Source organism: Agrilus planipennis, unplaced genomic scaffold (genome assembly GCF_000699045.2).
Source record: "Agrilus planipennis isolate EAB-ADULT unplaced genomic scaffold, Apla_2.0 scaffold23, whole genome shotgun sequence".
NCBI lineage: Eukaryota > Metazoa > Arthropoda > Insecta > Coleoptera > Buprestidae > Agrilus > Agrilus planipennis.
Genome location: NW_020439044.1, coordinates 1659033 through 1679313, shown reverse-complemented (window position 1 = coordinate 1679313; position 20281 = coordinate 1659033). Strand labels below are relative to the sequence as shown.

Here is a 20281-nt window from a genome sequence, read left to right as displayed (position 1 = left end):
CGACAGAAATTTTACCAATTCGGACTTATTAATGTATTGTATTAAAAAAGTAGGTAAATACAACAACCATACTGAAATAAGAAATAATTTAGTATAGTAATCAATAAATAATACAAATTAGGACAAACGACATATATCGCAATACAATATTAATTATCAATTTTCACTAGGTAGGTTTTTTGTTATACATATTAAATTATTATAAATTACAAATTAAATCCCTGAAATTACCACAGCAAACAGTCAATGGGGTCCAAGTAAGTAGAGAACACCTGTACAGGGCTGGTATATATTTTCTATTCTTTCTCTGGTAAAATTACTCGGCACCAGCGTCATTATGCGGTACTCGATTGGATACTAGAAAAAGTACCGGATCTGCCGGATACTGGATCCAACCCGGGTACCCGACCCATCCCTAAATAATAACACTATGCTTGAACAGAATATTGTTTTCAATTTTTTAAAAAATTCAAAACTTTTCTAAACATTGATCCATGAGCTTAAACTGATGTGAACGATTTCAAAATTGGCTACTATTTTCATTTATGGATTGACTATTACTTGAATTAAACAATAGACGTTTAAGAATATGAAAGAGAACAAGAAAATGAATCCATTGCAATGATTTACTCATATGAAAACAGCAAAATATTGGCTTTGGCCCTTTTAGCTCCAAGCCGCAGATAATGTAAATGATACGATAATTTCTGGTAAAAGGAATAATTCTGTACCCTTTCCGAACATTCCCGAGTTCCGATACAGGAGCGCTGCACAATTACGGAATGATAAGCCCATAATCAGTCGGGTTGAAGATTAAATTGAAAATACGTACATTTGTATATATTCAATAATGATTTGAACGTCTTGCAATTACGTTGCAGTTTCCTAAACACGATTATACGATGAAAATGGTATGTCTTTACCAGCGCAAGTCTTTAGAAAGAAGGAAGGAAACAAAATAAAAACATTTAATGAAAACTAACGACAAACTCCTTTTGATGTCATAAAGCCACTGCTGCTTTATGAGTTGAAACGCTTTAGAAAATGCAAATATTTCTTTAAACGAAATGTTTAGCATCCTGTATTAAATTAAAATACAAAGTACGAATCTGAAGCATAATTATAAGGGTAAAAGAAAATCCAAAAAGAAGAACATATACTTACCTACTTAATAATTTAATAAAAAAGGCATTTCGTTTGAGTAAATTAACGAAAGTTATCGTAAATGAGAATTAAACTAACTTTGATATTTTATGAAGAAAAAGTTTTTTAATGGTTAAGTTTTGTGTTTTTAGAAAGAGATCTGTATACGGCAATAATAAATGCTTTCATTCGTTCAAAAAAATGGAATAGGGAAAGTGCTAAAAAACTTTTCTTTCTGAAAATCCGTTTGATTAGAAATTTAAGTCAAGACATTAATATAAAACATTGCAATTAAGTTTATTTACATACTAATGACGGCTTGAGAATCGAACATATAGGCACTTTTTGTACGTTTTGAAAACTCAAGTCAGTTTTAAATCTGTAGGTTAGCCTACGCCGAAGGTTAGGGAAGAAGATTCTATTTAACCTTCATTTAGGAATAGTATGAATGGGTGGGTGGCAGCTGGGGTGAGAAAGATGAGACGGATGAAATGATGAATCAATTTCTGAAAAATCCTTTTAGCTACCTTTTCCTATAAATATATAATATTAGTACTGTAAGTACATTAAATGCAATTGAAAACTTTTGGGTTATGTTATGTTTTGTTCAAAAGATTTTGAGGAGTCGGTTAGTTTAGGATAGTTTTCGGAGAAGCAAGAGCTATTTTGAGATAGTCGTGGAAGAAAAAATACATTTCATACTTTCATCAAATTATGCATTTTCACTCGTGTGATATAAACCTGGCACTCTATGACTTCCAATAGATATTGCATAGAGAATGAAATTCTGGAGTGTTCCCGAGAAAATTGGTGATCAATTTTTTAATCTTCCGTGCTTGCTACATCTCATTCATAAAACAGTACCTAATTTGTTGTTGCAAGTTTTTAAATCTAAACTGAATACAGAAAGAGTCAAGTAAATTTTGTAGAAATGGGGTGTAAGGTGATCATACAGCCCTTGAATTGATTCCAAACCTCAAAAAAAAATTTGGGTGTTTCATTTTTAGCAGCTAGTAATACCGGAGGCTAGGGCGGAAAACCCTCTTCAGCCTCCATTTAGGCAACGCGGAAATGGGTGGGTGGCGGTTGGGGTGAGAAATCAGAGACGGATGAAATGAAGACAAAGGAGAAGTGAATGACTATCTTTGGAATGACAAATTTGTAAAGAATTTCGGCTTCTTGAATGTCGTAAATGCGTACCAAAAATACTTAATGAAATACTTAATAGTTGATATGACGCTGAGTAATTGTCATGCCAATGCTGCTTTTATTGTAACATAAGGTATATCCTTGTTTATGGGTTGTGTTTAAAGCCGAAATTGTCACTCTCACTTAATTGAGGAATACGAAGTCTATGCTACTTTTTGATGAAGATCGGAGTGTTCTGTTTATAAAATTGATTTGTGTATTATTAACAACTAAAATATTTATTTCAGATTTACATTTACAAGTATATATTTTCAGAGAAAGCTTTTAGGTATCCAACTCCTGGATAAAGTAAACTTTTCTTTTAAACCAAATTAGTATATATACAATGCTCCTACAGCACTCATCCTTTCCACTATAACTGGATGAATCAATAATTATCTTAGTTAAGTTTTTTGCATTTTCTTCGCCTACTAAATAGACAATAGAATTTCCTTCTTTAAAACGTACAAATGTGTCTCAAATATATGGTGAAGCTCCATATACGTCAGAGCATCATCTACGACACTGCCAACGAATCAGAAATTTAAATATTTCGCCAGCAGAATTATAGCGATGAATTATTAAATTTTTTCCGATTTAAACAATTAATTTGATTTATTTTTTCAGGGTAATAATGGTGATAACGTGTTGGTTCGTTTTAAGAACTTGGGATCCCGGGATTCCGATGAATTGTCCATCGAGACGTCTAAAAGGTCGTCTCATTCAAACCGAATAACTTACACATGGAGTGAGCTAAATGTATTTTCCGAAAGAACAACATCATCAAGGTTGCTATCATTTCGTCGCACCCAAGAGAACAGAGAAGATTTAAGGAAACATCATATTTTGAAAAACGGTGCATATCAGAAATTTAATTTTATGGGCAAACTTGTCCTATTAGGGCTTTAAAACAATCTATAGGCTGTCCATTTTCAACTTACGATTAAATACAATTACGCACAGTGTATGTGATTGCCGAAAACTGAAACAATGAATAGGAGTAAAGATGTACTGTAAAAACTAACTTGAATTTTCAGGAACAGGGAGAAGCCTAATATTGGGCAACTACTTATAAGCATAATTGTTATTTCTAAATTTATTTATTTTAAGATTTCTAATAATGATAACTCATACGTGTCATTTACAAAAAGGTTGATCATCCATCGTTAAATCTTCATTACAAGTATAAAATTTGTTATCAAATTGGAAATAATTTTGGTCTAAGCAAACAAGTAGCACCAAAACAATTTTATGAATAACAATCAAATATTATTAGTACTACTGGATGCGTTTACAAACTTTTAGCATAATAAAGTTTAGCTAAAAACATCAGCACTATTTCGGGTTTCAGTTAGATATCGGTCAGATCTAGCAGTTAAATAAAAGTAAGAGTTACGAAATCAAGTTAATAAATAGACAAAATGCCACAATTGAACAAAGAACGGAATGCAACCCTAGAAAATTTCGTTAGGCGTGAACACAAACCGAACCACCACCTCCGAATGTACCACGCTGTCCACCTTCCAGTGGAAGATCATGTGTCAAAAATTGTTCTGTTTTGGTTTATCTCGAAAGAGAACAGACTATATTATTTGCCAATTCAAAGTTTAAGTTATATAGTATGCATTATAATATTTTAAGTAATGTTTTGCATACTTTTGCGCATATTCACAAAAGCATTTTGAATTTCATTGAATATGTAACATAATGATAAATAATTAAGCGAGATTTTTACACTTAACTTAAAGTAACGAGAATTCGAAAATAAATATTTTATTTTCTACATAACTGCAAATACGCATAATTAGTAAATTAAACTTAAGTCAGTAAATCTGATAGTATCCATATCAATCTATTCTTTTTGTTAATTTCATATTACATTTAACATTCTACATCAACTGATTTTGAAATTTTATTCAATTTTTAATAACATCAAGATCATACATACTGGTGGCAAGCTGAGAACCGAACATATCGATACTCTACGAGGTTTGTTCCAAAAGTATCGCTAATTTTGAATTTCTGCGGTGTACGTATATTCGATTTTTTATTTTTTTGTGGCGTTATGTTGGTACTAATGTCTCTCATCTCAAAGAATTTATATCAAATTTTGTGTGAAAAACAAAATTAAGTGCGCGGACGCGTTCCGAATGTTGACTATGACATATGGTGAAGCTACCTTGGACCGAAGCAACGTTTATTGGTGGTGCAAAATATGCTCATAGGGCCGAGAAGATGTGAACGACGAAGAGTGTGCCGGACGACCAAGCACGTCAACAACAGACGAAAACATTAATGAAGTGAAGTAAAAATTAAAATGTCCAGTCGTCGAATCACCGTTAGAGAAGTTGCTGAGGACCTAAACATATTGATGGACTTCTGCCATTCGATTTTTACCAATGATTTGGGCATGAGACCGGTCGCCACGAAATTCGTATCAATATTGCTCAATTTCGACTAAGAACAACATCGCATTAACATTGCTAAGGAGCTGTCCGCGACGACCCAAATTTGCTCCAGAGGGTTATAACTGGTGACGAATAATTAGTTTATAGTTATGGCGTGGAAAGCAAAGCTCAATCATCCCAATGGGAGCTGCCGCACGAGTTTACAGTTTTCTTCGATTGCAGGGGCGTGGTGCATCATGAGTTCTTACCACTTGGTAGAACAGTTAATAAGGAATATTATCTGCAAATTATGAGTAATTTGCACGAAGCAATCTGCCAGAAACTCCCGGATTTGTGGAAGAACAACAATTGGCTTTACACCATGATAACACCCCTGCTCACACACCGTTGCTTGTGCAAGAATTTTTGGCCAAAAACAAAACACTAATAATGCCGCAGCCACCGTATTCCCCTGATCTGGCCCCCTGTGACTTTTTCTTGTTTCCGAAACTGAAAGAACGACGCTACGCTATGATTGAGGAGATAAAAACGACATCGAAGGAGGAGTTAAAAACGATCACAAAAAGTGTTTTTTTGAATTGTTTTGAGGATTGGAAAATACTTTGGCATAAGTCTATAATATCTGGATTGGGATTTCTTTGAAGGGGGCAAATTAGATATTCATGAATAAATAATTTTCGAAAAAACACAAAATTCGCGATACTTGTTGAACAGACCTCGTATTACGCGCAATAATCAAGGAATGGCATCCTCTTTTGAAAAATTCAACGTCGTATAGGAAAATTCATAGAAATACTTTTAGCCATTTTTTTCATATAAACAGTCCAATAAATGCAGTTTAAAGTTTTCGAGGGTTGCTACATTTTGTTCAAAAGATTTTGAGAGTTTAGCAAGTTTAGGTCAGCTTTCAGAGAAGCATTTCCGCTCAGTCGAGAAAAAAAGAAGAAATGCTGACGAAAATGTGTAATTTGTATGTTTGATGAACATTTTACCTTACCTGCTTAGTAAACATACTAGTAAAAATATGATTAGGTACTTTTATTAGTGGATAATAATGTTTATTAACAAGATTCTGATATTTTTGTCATGTTTCTTATCAAGTTTTGTAGAATGGTCTTGCTTACATATTTAAGAAAATTGCTAGGTCAAAATCAATCTTGCTCATCGCTAGAATTTCTTCTTAATCAAATTTAAAAAATTTTCTGCATCAAATTTCGTATTAAAATACCAACGAATCTTTAAAATTAGTTAATGGAGTAGCATATCCTGGTGAAATATTGGCAATAATGGGTGCTAGTGGGTCTGGAAAGAGTACATTACTAAACGCACTCACATTCCGAACGTCTTCACAACTTTCCGCATCAGGATTGAGATGTCTCAATGGTGTACCAGTAAATTCGTCCATATTAACTAGTCAGTCTGCATATGTACAACAGGATGACCTTTTTATTGGGTGTCTTACGGTTAAGGAACATCTGATATTTCAAGTAAGTGTTACTTCGAGGCCTGCAAGAAATTGATATCCCGACAATGTTGTTTGGAATTTAAAGATTTCGTGCCGTTATATTACGCAATGAACAATCTCCTATAACAGTACGTGCAACTATCAGATATAAAACATTTACCACAATAGTCCCGATCTCTGAATATTATACTCGCTAATTACAAAATTCAGTTTTAAAAATAAATGATTATGTATCGTGAGAAAACATATTTGCTCTAATTTCTAATGAAAGTGTTTTTATTCACCGATCACTAATGCTTTAAAGCGAATTTTTTAGTTAATTAAAACAGACATTACAAAAGGAAAGAGATAATATTCCTTTTGTTACAAAGAGAATCCTTTTTAGTGGTTTTGATTGTATCAGTAACAATACATGCTACATTAATTTTTTATTACATAGGCTCTCGTACGAATGGACAATCACATACCTAAGGAACAGAGAAAAAATAGAGTAGACGAAGTAATCAATGAGGTACGTGGATGTCAGAGCTAATTACAAAAGAAACGACTTTCTTTAGTACCTTTAAAATTTCCAATAGGATTTAAAGTTTTTTCTTTTTCAACAACTTTAATGTACTCGTCAACAGTGACGGCTCGTGTAGCTAACGATAAAACTAGTTTAAAATTATGCTAAAAAAAAGCATACGCTACAGCGGGTACTGCGGAAGCGGTATCGACATACCTGGGGGGGGGGGTTATTTTGGTTAATGCGGTGTTTCCTACCTTGCGGTTTACCCATCAATGTCCCCATGGCTGAGGGATTGAAATACACTCGATCAGCGCATGAAGACAAGCAGATTTTTGTTTTTAGGAGGTGAGCAAAACACCTAAAATCCTTTGGTATAGTCGCGATCAATCCAGCCTCTTCCAGTATCAGCAGGCTTTCACGAGTTCCACATCAGACAGACGAGCACGCAGAAAGATTTCCCACAGGGACACCCGGACCTCCCGTACTACCAGCCTCCACCACAGGTCGGATATTTGACGTATTCCTCCACAGTTCGGCCATGTTGAATGTTTAGTTCAGTTTTGACAGCTGCTTTGCTTGCATGTGTTTTGGCTCATCTTCGATTGTTTTTGCCTATTCCAAAAAATTGATCAAAGAATCTGTATCAAATTTTTGAAAAGTAAAATTAAGTGCGCTGACGCATTCCGAATGTTGACTGTGACATATGGTGAAGCTATCTTGGATCGAAGCAACGTTTATCGATGGTATAAAATGTGCTCAGAGGGTCGAGAAGATATGAACGATGAAGAGCGTGTCGGACGCCCAAGCACGTCAAGAACAGACGAAAACATTGATGAATCGAAGAAAATAGTACTGGCCAATCGTCGAATCTCCTTTAGAGAAGTTGCTGAGGACAGGCGCGATCAATCCAGCTTATTCCAGGATCAGCAGGCTTTTAGTTCCACCTCAGACGGCCGAGCAGACAGAAAGATTTCCCACGGGGACACCTGGACCTCCCGTAGTACCAGTCTTCACTACTCCAGTTGTATTATTTACACTCTGACAACAGTAAGTTATCTCGACTATCGGATCGCCCCTTCTATGATCCTCACGTCAGCCGGACTACTCCGGCCCCTTTTTCAGTGTAACCGGCAAGGCGACTTTTGGGAATCTCTACTCATGACAAGTGGGATCGATTCTTAGTTAGGAGTTCTTAGGAGTTCATGTCATGTGGTCTGCCTGCGGAGATCACCTCGGATTTTAGGATTCGATACTACATATCTGTTCCGGCATCTCAAGTAGCTAGGTACTAATACTAGATATCGTACCCGCCCTGACATCTGGTCGGTTCCCTGCATGTCTACCCCAAAAGGGAGCGACAGTATTATCTCTTCTTTCTTCTCTGTAGTCGTGCATGCAGCTTCATGTGTGCGCATGCTTACAACAGTCAAAGTTCAGAATATAAGCACTTCTATATGGTCTAACAATTATTATTTTAAGATATCTTTGAAATTTTGAGAGCTCACAAATGATATCTAAACAATTTAATTTCAAAAATGTTTTCTTATTGGTTTACTGGCTGAGAACAACCAATATTTGGGAAAGTATAAAATATGCGAGCCGTCACTGCTTTTCAATATCCACATTCTGTTTATCATAGACATTTCAACTCCCAGTTGAATTTTAAGAACGTTTCCAGACAAAACAGGAAATTAAACTTAGTGATATTACAAACGAATCGTTTAAGTATTAGCAGTAAAAGTTTGTTTTGCAGCTCGGACTGAGAAATTGCGAGAACACTGCGATAGGTATTCCCGGTCGTTTAAAGGGAATATCAGGTGGTGAAATGCGACGGCTCTCGTTCGCCTCGGAAGTTCTCACGGATCCTTCGTTAATGTTCTGCGACGAACCAACTTCCGGATTGGACTCCTTTATGGCATTAAACGTGATGCAAGTGTTAAAAGGACTAGCAAAAAAGGGAAAGACAATCCTCTGCACTATTCATCAGCCATCATCAGATTTATATTCCATGTTTGATAGTCTTCTATTCATGGCAGAAGGGAGAATTGCTTTTTTGGGAACCCCCGACCAAGCTGATGTTTTCTTTTCAGAGTAAGAGTTTTGAGACTACTTCATAATTGCCTTCCTTTACTTAACTCAAAAGCATTAAGCAGTTTAATAAAATTAACATGAAAAGAAGGAGATGGGACTTGATTAAGAAAGATGAAAGAGATTAATTTAAAGAAGCGCTGTAAAGTTTAATTTTCAGTTTAGTAAAAATTTACTATATGGGTACATATACAAAAAGACGAAATAGAGACTACTTAAAGGTATATATTTTTAAATAAAANCTTAATTTTTAAATTTGAGCATCTTCTGTCACGACTGCATGATTCCTCATTATTCATTGTCTGCCTATCATTTGATATTTTTTTTATTAAAACTGCCCATTCAAGCTAACTGAACGACGAAAGAATCGTAATTTGATTTCCCTTGAATCAAAATTTATTAATTATGTAATTACAAGAAATCACATTTTTATCGAAGGAACCAGCAATTTTCCGATTTGAATTTATATTAATAATAGTGTACCTATATATATTGGAGAAAATTAAACCTCTAGAGCTATTTGTTTCATCTCCTTTTACTGTTATTTCTACGAGTTCTCATATAACGATGAGATATAAGAACAACGGTTTCTGAGCCATTAAATACGTTAATATAAAGGATGTAAATATAACAAATGGTATTAAAATAATGGCTTGCGTAAAATACGACACTGCAAAATGCAGGCTCTTGATTTGAATTATTATTAGAAAGAGTTTATGGAGATTGTAAAACACATATATACGCCTCTTTCTGTTACTAAAAAATTTTGCGTGATATTTCTTCCTCATAATTACGTTTTAAAATATCTATTTTGTGCAACATAATTTAGAAAAACCTTAATATTGTTAGTACAGTTACCGTAAATTCCTATGTTCAAACACTTTTCACTTTCTTTAACAATTGATGAATAGTATAAAGGATTAGAAAATACCACAAGTGGCGCGGTAAACGCCATTTGTAGTACGATGCTACATTTTAGGATTACGTATGCTCCAACAAGGTCCACTTGTGTGGATATCTACTTGCTGAAAACGAATCCCGGCGTAGCCAACCTCAACGTGATAGGCACGTTAGCTTAATCGAATAAAATAATTCGAAGTGGTCTGTATTCTGTCGAAACTGCCAGACGCGGATCGCGATTTCGATCTTTTTGGATCTCATCAGCGCGTCGCAGGCAGCTCCGACAGAACACAGACCAACTTTTACCTGCTGTCTTAACAGCGCGTTTTAGAAAATACCACAAATGGCGCGGTAAATGCCATCTGTAGTATGATGCTACATTTTAGGATTACGTATGCTTCAACAAGGTCCACACGTGGATTTGTGGTATTTTCTAAAACGCGCTGTTAAGACAGCAAGTAAAAGTTGGTCTGTGTTCTGTCGGAGCTGTCTGCGACGCGCTAATGAGATCAAAAAAGATCGAAATCGCGATCCGCGTCTGGCAGTTTCGACAGAATACAGACCACTTCGAATTATTTTATTTATTAGTAGAATACCAAGACCAAGAAGTATGGTACAGACACATGTACTTCTTCNCTGTTGGCAATAGAACCGGGCCGAGAGGAGTCCTGTAAACAAGCCATTACCATGATTTGCGACAGATTCGACCAGTCCGAAAACGGCGTCAAAATCGCTCTCGAAGCAGCCACTGTGGTAGGAAACTTTAATCTTTACATATCGCAAATGTATTGTAGCTTCTACGATATCTATATACAGTATAATAATTGATAGCAGATTGTGAACATCAAAATCGTAATTTAACTTGAGGAAAATATAATTGTCATTTTAAAATGTCAATTTTAACTTTATTACAATGACTGTTAACAATTTAAAATGATTAATACTGAATTAAACATTGCTTCCTTTAAAATGGACTTCAGCGAATAGACAATTGGCACATTGAAATAAATACGTACTTTTAGCGTTGAAAATGCGAGCTTGTTTAAAAAATATGAGTATTTTTTATAATGTAATTTGTATAGATACAAATTGCTATTTTTTAGTATCAGTATGTATATGACCGATTAAGTAAATGAAAAACATAGGTACTTACACGAATAAAAAAAAAAAATTTTGCTTAGGGTTTATGCTTTGAATTGGTTTCTCTGACTACTTCACCATATCATAATGTAATTCTAAGGGGAAACTATTCGCTTTTAGTTTAAAGTATCATTTTAAAACTAGAACATTTATTTTAAAGTTGTACTTGGGTTGAAAAGAATGAGTGTTTGCTGCACATAGTGAAATTACAATATACTTTTTGTAATTAGGCACGGTATCTTCTATAAGGTGCCTATCGAATATTTATAGTCTCAAGATCCCAGACCCGCCAGACATTACTTATTTTCTGAGTAACAAAATGAGTGGGAAAGATTAGTGTTAATATGTACTTTGAACATATGCATACCTACTAACTATGACTGACGGCCAATTTGCAGATATCAGGTGCTAAAGGAACGTAAAAACTTTACTCGCTTTTCTTAAAGTTAAAGTGCCGATTTTTACATAATGTTTCACAAAATATTGTTTAAAAATTAATAATCAATACTGCCAGACACTGTACATCGGCGGTAATATCTGCCAGCCGCTTCAAACTTCGCAAGAAAAATCGTAATTTTATTTATATTCTGGGTTTTCATTTTTAAACATGATACTTAGAAAACTATTTCGTTACTTTTTGTAAGCAGTTAGACTAGTTGTAGGGGCCAAATATCTCCTAGACACATTTAAAATGTCACTGTATTATAAAGACGTCTAATTATCGCGCTTAAGCGTATATACACAACTAATTAATTTAATATCTTTTCATCACTAACTTAACAGGTTCTGATCTACCATTTTTTTTTAAATATAAGCTAATCAGCATAGCTTAATTTTTAAATTTGAGCATCTTCTGTCACGACTGCATGATTCCTCATTATTCATTGTCTGCCTATCATTTGATATTTTTTTTATTAAAACTGCCCATTCAAGCTAACTGAACGACGAAAGAATCGTAATTTGATTTCCCTTGAATCAAAATCTTTGCGACGATAAAGTTAACAAACAACAGAACCTTTGTCATCATTGAAATATTCACAATTGCGTGGACGGCTTTGGTTTTTGTTGAGTTTGTTATTTGATATTTTCCATTATAGTTTCTTTATTTTTATGAATCTACATCCATTTTTTGCAGATTAAATCATCGGCTTTTGATATTTCGTCTTATTTTGTCAATGGAGAAATGAAAAGGTCTGTTATTTATAAAGTTAACTGGTGGAAGCAATTCACTGCAGTTTTATGGAGATCATGGTTGGGTGTTACTAAGGAACCTCTCATTATAAAAGTCAGAATGCTGCAAAATTTGGTGAGTAAAACACATTCATTTCTGTAAACAAAATGTGATGTATGTGTGTAACCAACGATAGATATCTACACGAAAAAAGTCAAGTCCATACGTTCAACATTAGCTTTTTGAAATATACCTACAACTGATCTAAATATCATGTAGACTTTATTGTTCTTAAGTATACCATTTTATTGAGTTAAGGATTTCAGTCATGTTTCTAACAACTATTCAAACAATATTAGCCTCCTGGTTTATTTTTATAAGGAAAAACAGTAACAGATATAGGGTGTACTCTAAGGAGAAAATAAAAAACGACAAAAAATAAATAATAATGTACCTTTTGAAAAATGAAAAATTCCGGTGGAGGTGCTGGGAAGTACATCTTTTCAATGTCGGTTGATGTAGTGCGTAACTTTACGCTGAAAAACACTACTACAAACTTTGGGGTATTTCATTCCCACCAGCCAGTTATGCTGGTGGGCGAGCAGTCCCTCCAGATTAGTCCGGTATGTAGGGCGTGGAAATGGGTGGGTGGTGGCTCAGGTGAGAAAGATGAGATGGACGAAATGAAGACAGAAGACAATGAAAGATTATCTGTGGAAGTGATCCAAGGAAACTAATTTTCGCTGAAATTTTTCCTAGTAGGTAGCAAACTGGAGATTTCGACTTAAACGTTGTCCCAATGATTTTGTTAAAGTGCCAGACGGAATACCAATTTTGTGATTTATTCTTGAGTGTTAATATCTCAAATTAATTCCAATTAAAAAATCTGAGAATAAAAATTCAAAGCTGTTGTTGTTTTTTGGGTAATATCGATTAATCTAGGTCAGAGGTCGGCAAGTAATTTTAGGTGGGGTTCGTATACTTTTGAAAATTCTTATAGAGGTTCAGAAAACTAATTTTTTATTTTAATTTTAACACAAGATATGAAATACAGGAGGTAGGCATATTTCGGTTCAATGGGGAAAGTTACAATTACGGTCTTCAACAATTTTTTTGATGAAACAACCTTAGAATACACCTGTCCAAAAGATAAGTTTTATAAAGCTGCATTTGGCATTCGTTCAAGTTACAAACACAAAAATTGTTGTTAAATGAACATTGTTGCTGCTGCAGAGCGTGCGGTAGTTTTTTAATAAGGGGCAAATCTTCTAATTAGATTTTTCTCACATAACATTTTACAAAGTACTAAAGCAATCCATAAATTATAGAGCTTTTGGGAGGTGAAATTTCTCCATTGCTCCCCGTGGATTCGCCACTGCATGGTAATATTCCAGTCAATTTATCAACGTTGTTATTTTAGTGGATTATATTTATTTTACAATAATCGGTATACCTACTCAAAACATAGTTTGGTTTCTTGAGTTAATTAGATTTTCGAATGGGTTAATATAATACAGCCCTTGAAAAAAGGAATATAAAAATAACGCCACTCGAGATGGGTCTCATGATTCCTCAAAAAGGGTGAAAAGACATAAACAGCTGATAAATGTGCAAATAAGAACGAAATTGTCACATATACGACTATTATCATTTTTTCATAGTTTTAGCTTTTCTTCGTTTTCTTCTTTTACGTCGTTCTGACTCGTAGACGTGAGTTTGTCAGAGAACGATCGATTCGCAATTTACAGCCCTGTTTTCTTAAATTGTAAATTTGACATAGGTAAAATGCTTTCACACTTTTTATATTAGGAAATTTTTCATTCTTTACAAAAAAGATTTTTCCCACAGAATATTGATTTTTTACGCAAGAGATAGATTCTCTTAGGATGCCAACCATACAAGCTGACGAAACGTCGAATAAACGACCCCAATCTCGCACATCGAAATTATCTCTATTTAAATACATAGTTTATTAATAAATTTGTTTAGATGAATTTTTTAAATTCTACGAAAATGCTAACCCCCTTTTGCAAAAAAATTTGTACTTGATGGGCTACCATATGTAAGGGCAAAATGATGAAGATTTGAATCCAGTATCATAATAAAATTAAGTGACTGGCTTTTAAGGAGAACAAAAAGCCATGTATCTTCGGATTCGCTGTGCAAATCGAGCCGGAAACAATCGGTCTGTGATAACTGCTCAGCTACGGCAAGCAGCGTAGTTACAAATAGTTGCAAATTAACAGTGGAGAGAAGTGGTGCTCTGTATTGTGTTCAAAATTTTGTTTTTACGCGTCACTGAACTGCAAATTTGTCAGAGCAATGATGCTGTATCGCTTTGATCCAGCAGTATTCTTGAGCCTTCCATTTATTGGTGTAGTAAACGTTTCTACGAGGGCGGTTCAAGAAATACCCGTGTTACAAATGAAGACACCTCTTTTTTATAATTTTTTTTTTATTTTTCAACATAGTCCCCTTTTAGAAAGATACACTTCCCAACGTCCCTGCCATTTTTTTGATTCTAAAATCCCCCCTGTCTCGTCGATGACTTCCCCGTTTGAGCTAAATTTTTTTCTCGCGAGTCATTTCTTCATGGTAGGGAACAAGACGAAGTCGCAGGAAGTCAAATCAAGCGAGTATGGGGTGTGCGGCAGCAGTTCATAACGTAATTCATGCAGTTTGGCGGCAACAACTCCTGATTAATGTGCCGGTGCGTTATCGTGTTGAAAAAGCACCTTCTTTTTCGCCAAATGCGTCCGTGTCTCCTTCAATTTTTTGTCGAAGCGGTCCAATAACTCACTCTAGTATTGTCCAGTGATCGTTCTTCCTTTTCCAAAAAAATCCGTAAAATTATTTCCTCGGTAACAACGTTTGCCAGGCTTCCTGGTCGCTCCTATCAAAAACGGATATTTGTCCACGTGTAAATTCGTTGAAGCAATATCCAACTGTGGCTATAGATGGCGAAATGTCTCCATAAACAGTATCCAACTTTGTTTTCATCTCCCCGCATTTCTTCCCATCCAAAAACAAAAAGCGAGTTACCGAACGATACTACCCTTTTTCCATTTTAGCGAAAATAATGAAACACGTCTCAGTCGAATGGCTGCCAAATCCAAACTAACCTATCAATCAGTCTGAAATTCGTTTTGGTGTGGTTTGATAGATGGCAGTACCGGATGACAAGACCAATTTCCCTCAGGAACGTCCTCTGTCTTCAAACACGGGTACTTATTGAACCGCCCTCGTACCTATATACCTGTCAATCTGGTAGTCATTTACTCTACTCATACGTCGGCTACTGCACAAACTTTCAATCGTCGCGACGCGGCAGTACGACGTTTGGTTCATCATTTTACAATTATTATTTTAGGAGAAGTGAAGTGCCATATGTTTTCGTTGTCGTATTTTACAGCATAATCGTCTGCAAAGACGACAAAATGCTTTTACGTAACATTTTGATTGCTTGGCTCGATTAGTATCTTTCATTATGTAAATATTCTTATAGATATATTTTAATTAGGGTGCTTCTGAAGTTCCTTCTTATCTTCTTAATATTGCTAATGCACGGAAGGATATTAGTATCAAGCAATTAGAAATTAACTTACGTTAATTATTTTATTCATGAATACAAAATAACTACCTATTATGTACATATTCTTCCTCTACTTTTAATAGGAGTATAATTAGTACAAAAGCGTAAAAGGGCTAAACAATTTTTTTGACGTGCAACGTCTTATAATTCGATGGAGCCGGCTGCACGCACGAAAAAACATGACTCATGCGGCATTACCTCGCTCTGAGGCGTTCCATTTAAGGCTTGAAGTGCAAGCGAGAGCGCGGAACGAGCGACAAAGAGGCACAATCGGCCTCCGCGTTCGGCAGCGTTCGACATCTGTCTCTCTCCTACTTGAGTGAGCGATGCGTCCGCGTGGACAGCTGCTATACAATAATACATTTACATGTTTTCGTCAAGTATGAAGTGCAGTGAAAAGTGAATGTGGTGTCAATTGTTTATAGCAACGATAATTGCGGCGATAAAGGTAATGATTCTTTCGATATTAAATATATGTTCAGTGATATATTGTCGAATTGAAGCTAGTGAAACAAAAATTTTAATGATGTTTAAAAGTTGTAAATAAAAGTTGTAAAACAATTGCTCAAAGCACATTCATACTTGTAAAAACTATGTACATTGGAAAAAAAATAAATAAAAATTGACATAATTGTATTTATGCGTACAAATAAATGTAACTTGATTAATTCAATTGTGATTTCCATTTACCTCCTCTATATCCATACAAAATATCTATCAAACAAATAAAATTAAAATTTTCTTTTGAAAGATGAAACCATTTCATCAGTATTTTATTATGACGTTGTCACGTTCAACTATCGTCAGTAAACCGACTTTACAGACAACCAATTTTTTTTTAAATTTAGACTTGCAACTCAAAATTTCGATTTGCAACTCGAAATTTCGAATTGGGTATTGATTTACCCTTCAGTATTGTAGAATTATGATTCGGGCTGAAGAAAAGTGGTCTAAATAAATTGCCAGTTTCAGACGTTCCGTTAGCAACATTTAGCGCCCACGTTATCAATGCAGATGTCAGCCGTAATTGCCGACCAAACATTTGGACCTAATAGTTCATTTAGGCTTTTCAGCCCTAATCATAATTTTGCCCATCAGTACCTATTGTGACGATGTTGTCTGCCACTGAATTCCTTACTAGGTTAGAATTGGATTAGATTAAGATTAGTTCAACCGTGTAAACAAAAAACAGTTCATTACGACAACATTCACTTCTTGTTCATTTTGTCTTTACATACCTCATAATCCTAACTTACATAATTGAACTTAAAGCTTTCATTCGATTAGTTGTAATCATAAGGTTACAGCAGGTAAACACAAGACGAACGAAATGAGTGTTGTAGTACTTTTATCCTTTGTTAACATTTCCTTTAGCTTACGTTATGATTGAATTACGTTAAGTTATGATTCAACCTAACTTATGATTGGGTGTCCGAATAATTTTCACAATATAGGTACTTCATTTAACTGTCCTATCATTAATGAGAATCCTATGGCAATCTGCTTCTTACCAAGGAGTCATAATTTGGTGAGTCTTCAGATAATGATAATGGTAATAAATCATCAATATGGAGAACAGGAGTGTACTCTTCGTTAACTTTAAGTATAAAATAGTCAAGTCACATTAGTATGCATGACCAAATAAAATTTGTCACATTTGATGATTTTGGGATATTCTTCTTCGTTTTTGACTTTAATGATTATATCAGTTCGTAAAGTTACAATTTCATTAAAGAAAACCGCACATCTGTAACTGATGCTGTCCTGATTCGTGTCTAAAGGTTGTCGTCAGTTGGAGTTGTATTGGATTTGGATCATCAATAATCTTTTTAATCTTTGAAGTATATTTTTTTGTATATGTTATAACAATACGGGTCGACCACTTCAATTCAAATTGATTTGTTTAAGACCTTCTATTAGTAAAACACATTTTGTTTTCTATGCGTTAATGCAAATGATTTGCTTTTCTTGTGATTATCAGTTTTTAATCACCTAATTTCGATGTAAAATTGGTAGATAACTAAATCCATGACTCAATTACCTATCATCAATTGAATTTGCACATTTTTCATATTATTAATTAGGAAAAATTGAGATAGCCTCTAGTTACTATTGTTGTAAAATGTTCTCAGGGAGATATTCTGGAACTTACTATTGTAAGGGGAATATCTGCACATGCGTTAAATTGATAAGACGTGTTGCTTAACTTTGATGTGAAAGGTAAAATAACGAGAAGTCTTGCAGCGAAGTAGAATGTTTAAACCTATATTTACAAACAAATATTTACAACATAAACAAATGAATAATAATAACTGTACAAGTGAATCGATGGAAGTCCTTTTCAAGTAAAAACGAAATGTGTGCTGGGACACACAGTAGAAGTGGCAACAGACAAGTGCAAAAACGAATCGCAACAAAATTATTACTTCAAGTTTTACGGGCAGATTGTTAATGTACTTGTCCAATTTGAAAACTGGAGAAAATTTTTACTTGAAGTTTTACGGGCAGGTTTTCAAATAGGTCAAGTACTACCTACATTAAAAATCTGGCTGTAAAACTTGAAGTAAACATTTTGTTGCGATTCGTTTTTTTCCACTTGTCCGTTGTCATTCATTTTGGCTTTTATACAGACCGCAAATAGAGGCAATGATGCCCAGCCACATGGAGAGCAGAGCTAAGAAAACAACAACTGAGCACAGCACACGCCGCCGGGACTCTAGCAATATATTCATCTAATACAGCCGTTACCCTCTCTTTACCGCCGCCAGCCTTTCTCTCCGTTCGCCGCTGCTGCCTCTCACCACGCGATACACCCTCCATCCCCTCCGCCCGGCCGTAACGCTTTTTTGTGACAGAAAAAATCGTAATACCCCCCCGTCTATATAGAAGTTTCACTTCAAAAACTTTTGGTTGTTTCATTCCCACTGGCCACTAATGCTGGTGGGTGGACAGTCCCTCCGGACTACGCCAGAAGGTAGGGCGGAAGACCCTCTTCAGTCTCCTTTCGGGAATCGTAGGATTGGGTGGGTGGAGGTTTGGGTGAGAAAAATGAGACGGACGAAATGAAGATAGAAGATAATAAAAGATTACCTGTGAAATATTACTGCCCCAGCATTTGCTTAAGTGATCCAAGGAAATCACAGAAAAACTTGGACCAAGGCAGATGTACCCAGAATCGAACCGGCGTCTTCCCGAATGCTAAGTATTGCTCTAAACGCTCGGTCCGTTTCAAATCTCTTGCCTCACTTCTTATACCAATGGTTTTTAAACATTTCGATGGACACTCACAAGGCGGGGCTTTCAAACCCAAAATATTGCAAGAGAGGGATGTGAAATTCAGAGACATCAATAAACAACAACGATACTATCAAAATCGTAAAATAAACACCCGCAAATTGAAAACTATTGTATTATTGGGATCGTAGAAGATCCTCCCAAATTTAAATTTGTATTACAGTTACCTCTAAACTAATTCGACTAATGCCGGTGCATCCAGCCATCCTCGAAAGGTCACCTACCTAATAACGGTACATCATTTAGAAAAATCGAATATATTCTTAAAGAAAGAAAAGTATACAAAATTTACAACCCGAAATAACGTAAACTAACATTTACAACTCTAAACAATTGTGTTAAGAATAACCCCTAATTTTCTCGTAAATGAAGAAATATTATGTACATATGCGTGTGCAGTACATTATCTCAAGAAATATGATTAAGTTATATTTTTTGTAAAATTGATTGAATGTGAAATAGAAATATACCTTTTTCCTTTCTGCCACATTTTTTGTTAATACCAATGAAGGAAATATACCTTTTTTATTTTTTTTTAGCTCATAGCTTGTGTAACAAGCATAATATTTTTCCATCAAAGCTACGACGAAGATGGTGTTACAAATATCAACGGAGTGCTGTATATATTCATAATCAATATGACATTTCAAAACGTTTTTGCCGTAATAACGGTAAGTAGTTGAGGTATTTTTACTCGAAATATATAGAGAAAAGTTAAATTTTTACATTTGTAGGTATTTTGTTCAGAATTGCCTATATTCTTGCGAGAAAATAAAAACGGAATGTACCGCACGGACGTGTACTTTCTATGCAAGACCTTGGCAGAAATGCCCTTATTTACGTTTATTCCCGTTATATTTACCGGAATTTGCTATTTTCTTATTGGACTGAATCCGCAGCTGCCGAGGTTCTTTATTACAGTTGGAACACTTGTTCTCGTTGTTAATGCCGTTATTAGTTTTGGTAAGAAATAGCGTCTCCTTCTCTCCCTCATACATTAAACATTCCCAACTTTGCACCCGTTTTATTAACTTGGATTACTATAAGTTTAGTGAAATTCTCGGATAGAATGGTATTATTCCTCAAGATTTATAGAAATCGCAACGTTAATAAAACGGAAGAAGCAGCCACTGAAAATTATTTAATTGTGTATTTGTACAGGTTACCTTATATCTTGTGTATCATCTTCCACTACAATGGCACTTTCTTTAGGACCTCCGCTAATTGTTCCTTTTGTTATCTTTGGTGGGTTTTTACTAAATATAGGGTAAGTATATACATTAACCCTTTAAATATCACATTAAGATAAAAAATTTAATACCCTAATATTTGAAATTTTATATCTCAGGTTAGGTTAGATTATATATATACAACATTCACTTCT

At 34.9% G+C, this 20281-nt stretch overlaps 1 protein-coding gene across 1 annotated transcript in view; it reads left to right on the top strand.

Annotated features, from left to right (window-relative positions):
- Window positions 1-20281, top strand: part of LOC108732494 (protein white) — a 31641-nt gene that overhangs the window by 6714 nt on the left and 4646 nt on the right. The window contains 10 exon segments of the mRNA XM_025976838.1: window positions 2959-3187; window positions 5988-6226; window positions 6644-6715; window positions 8466-8809; window positions 9801-9810; window positions 10301-10453; window positions 11976-12146; window positions 19437-19568; window positions 19632-19860; window positions 20059-20164. Coding sequence (XP_025832623.1) covers window positions 2959-3187; window positions 5988-6226; window positions 6644-6715; window positions 8466-8809; window positions 9801-9810; window positions 10301-10453; window positions 11976-12146; window positions 19437-19568; window positions 19632-19860; window positions 20059-20164 — 1685 coding nt within the window.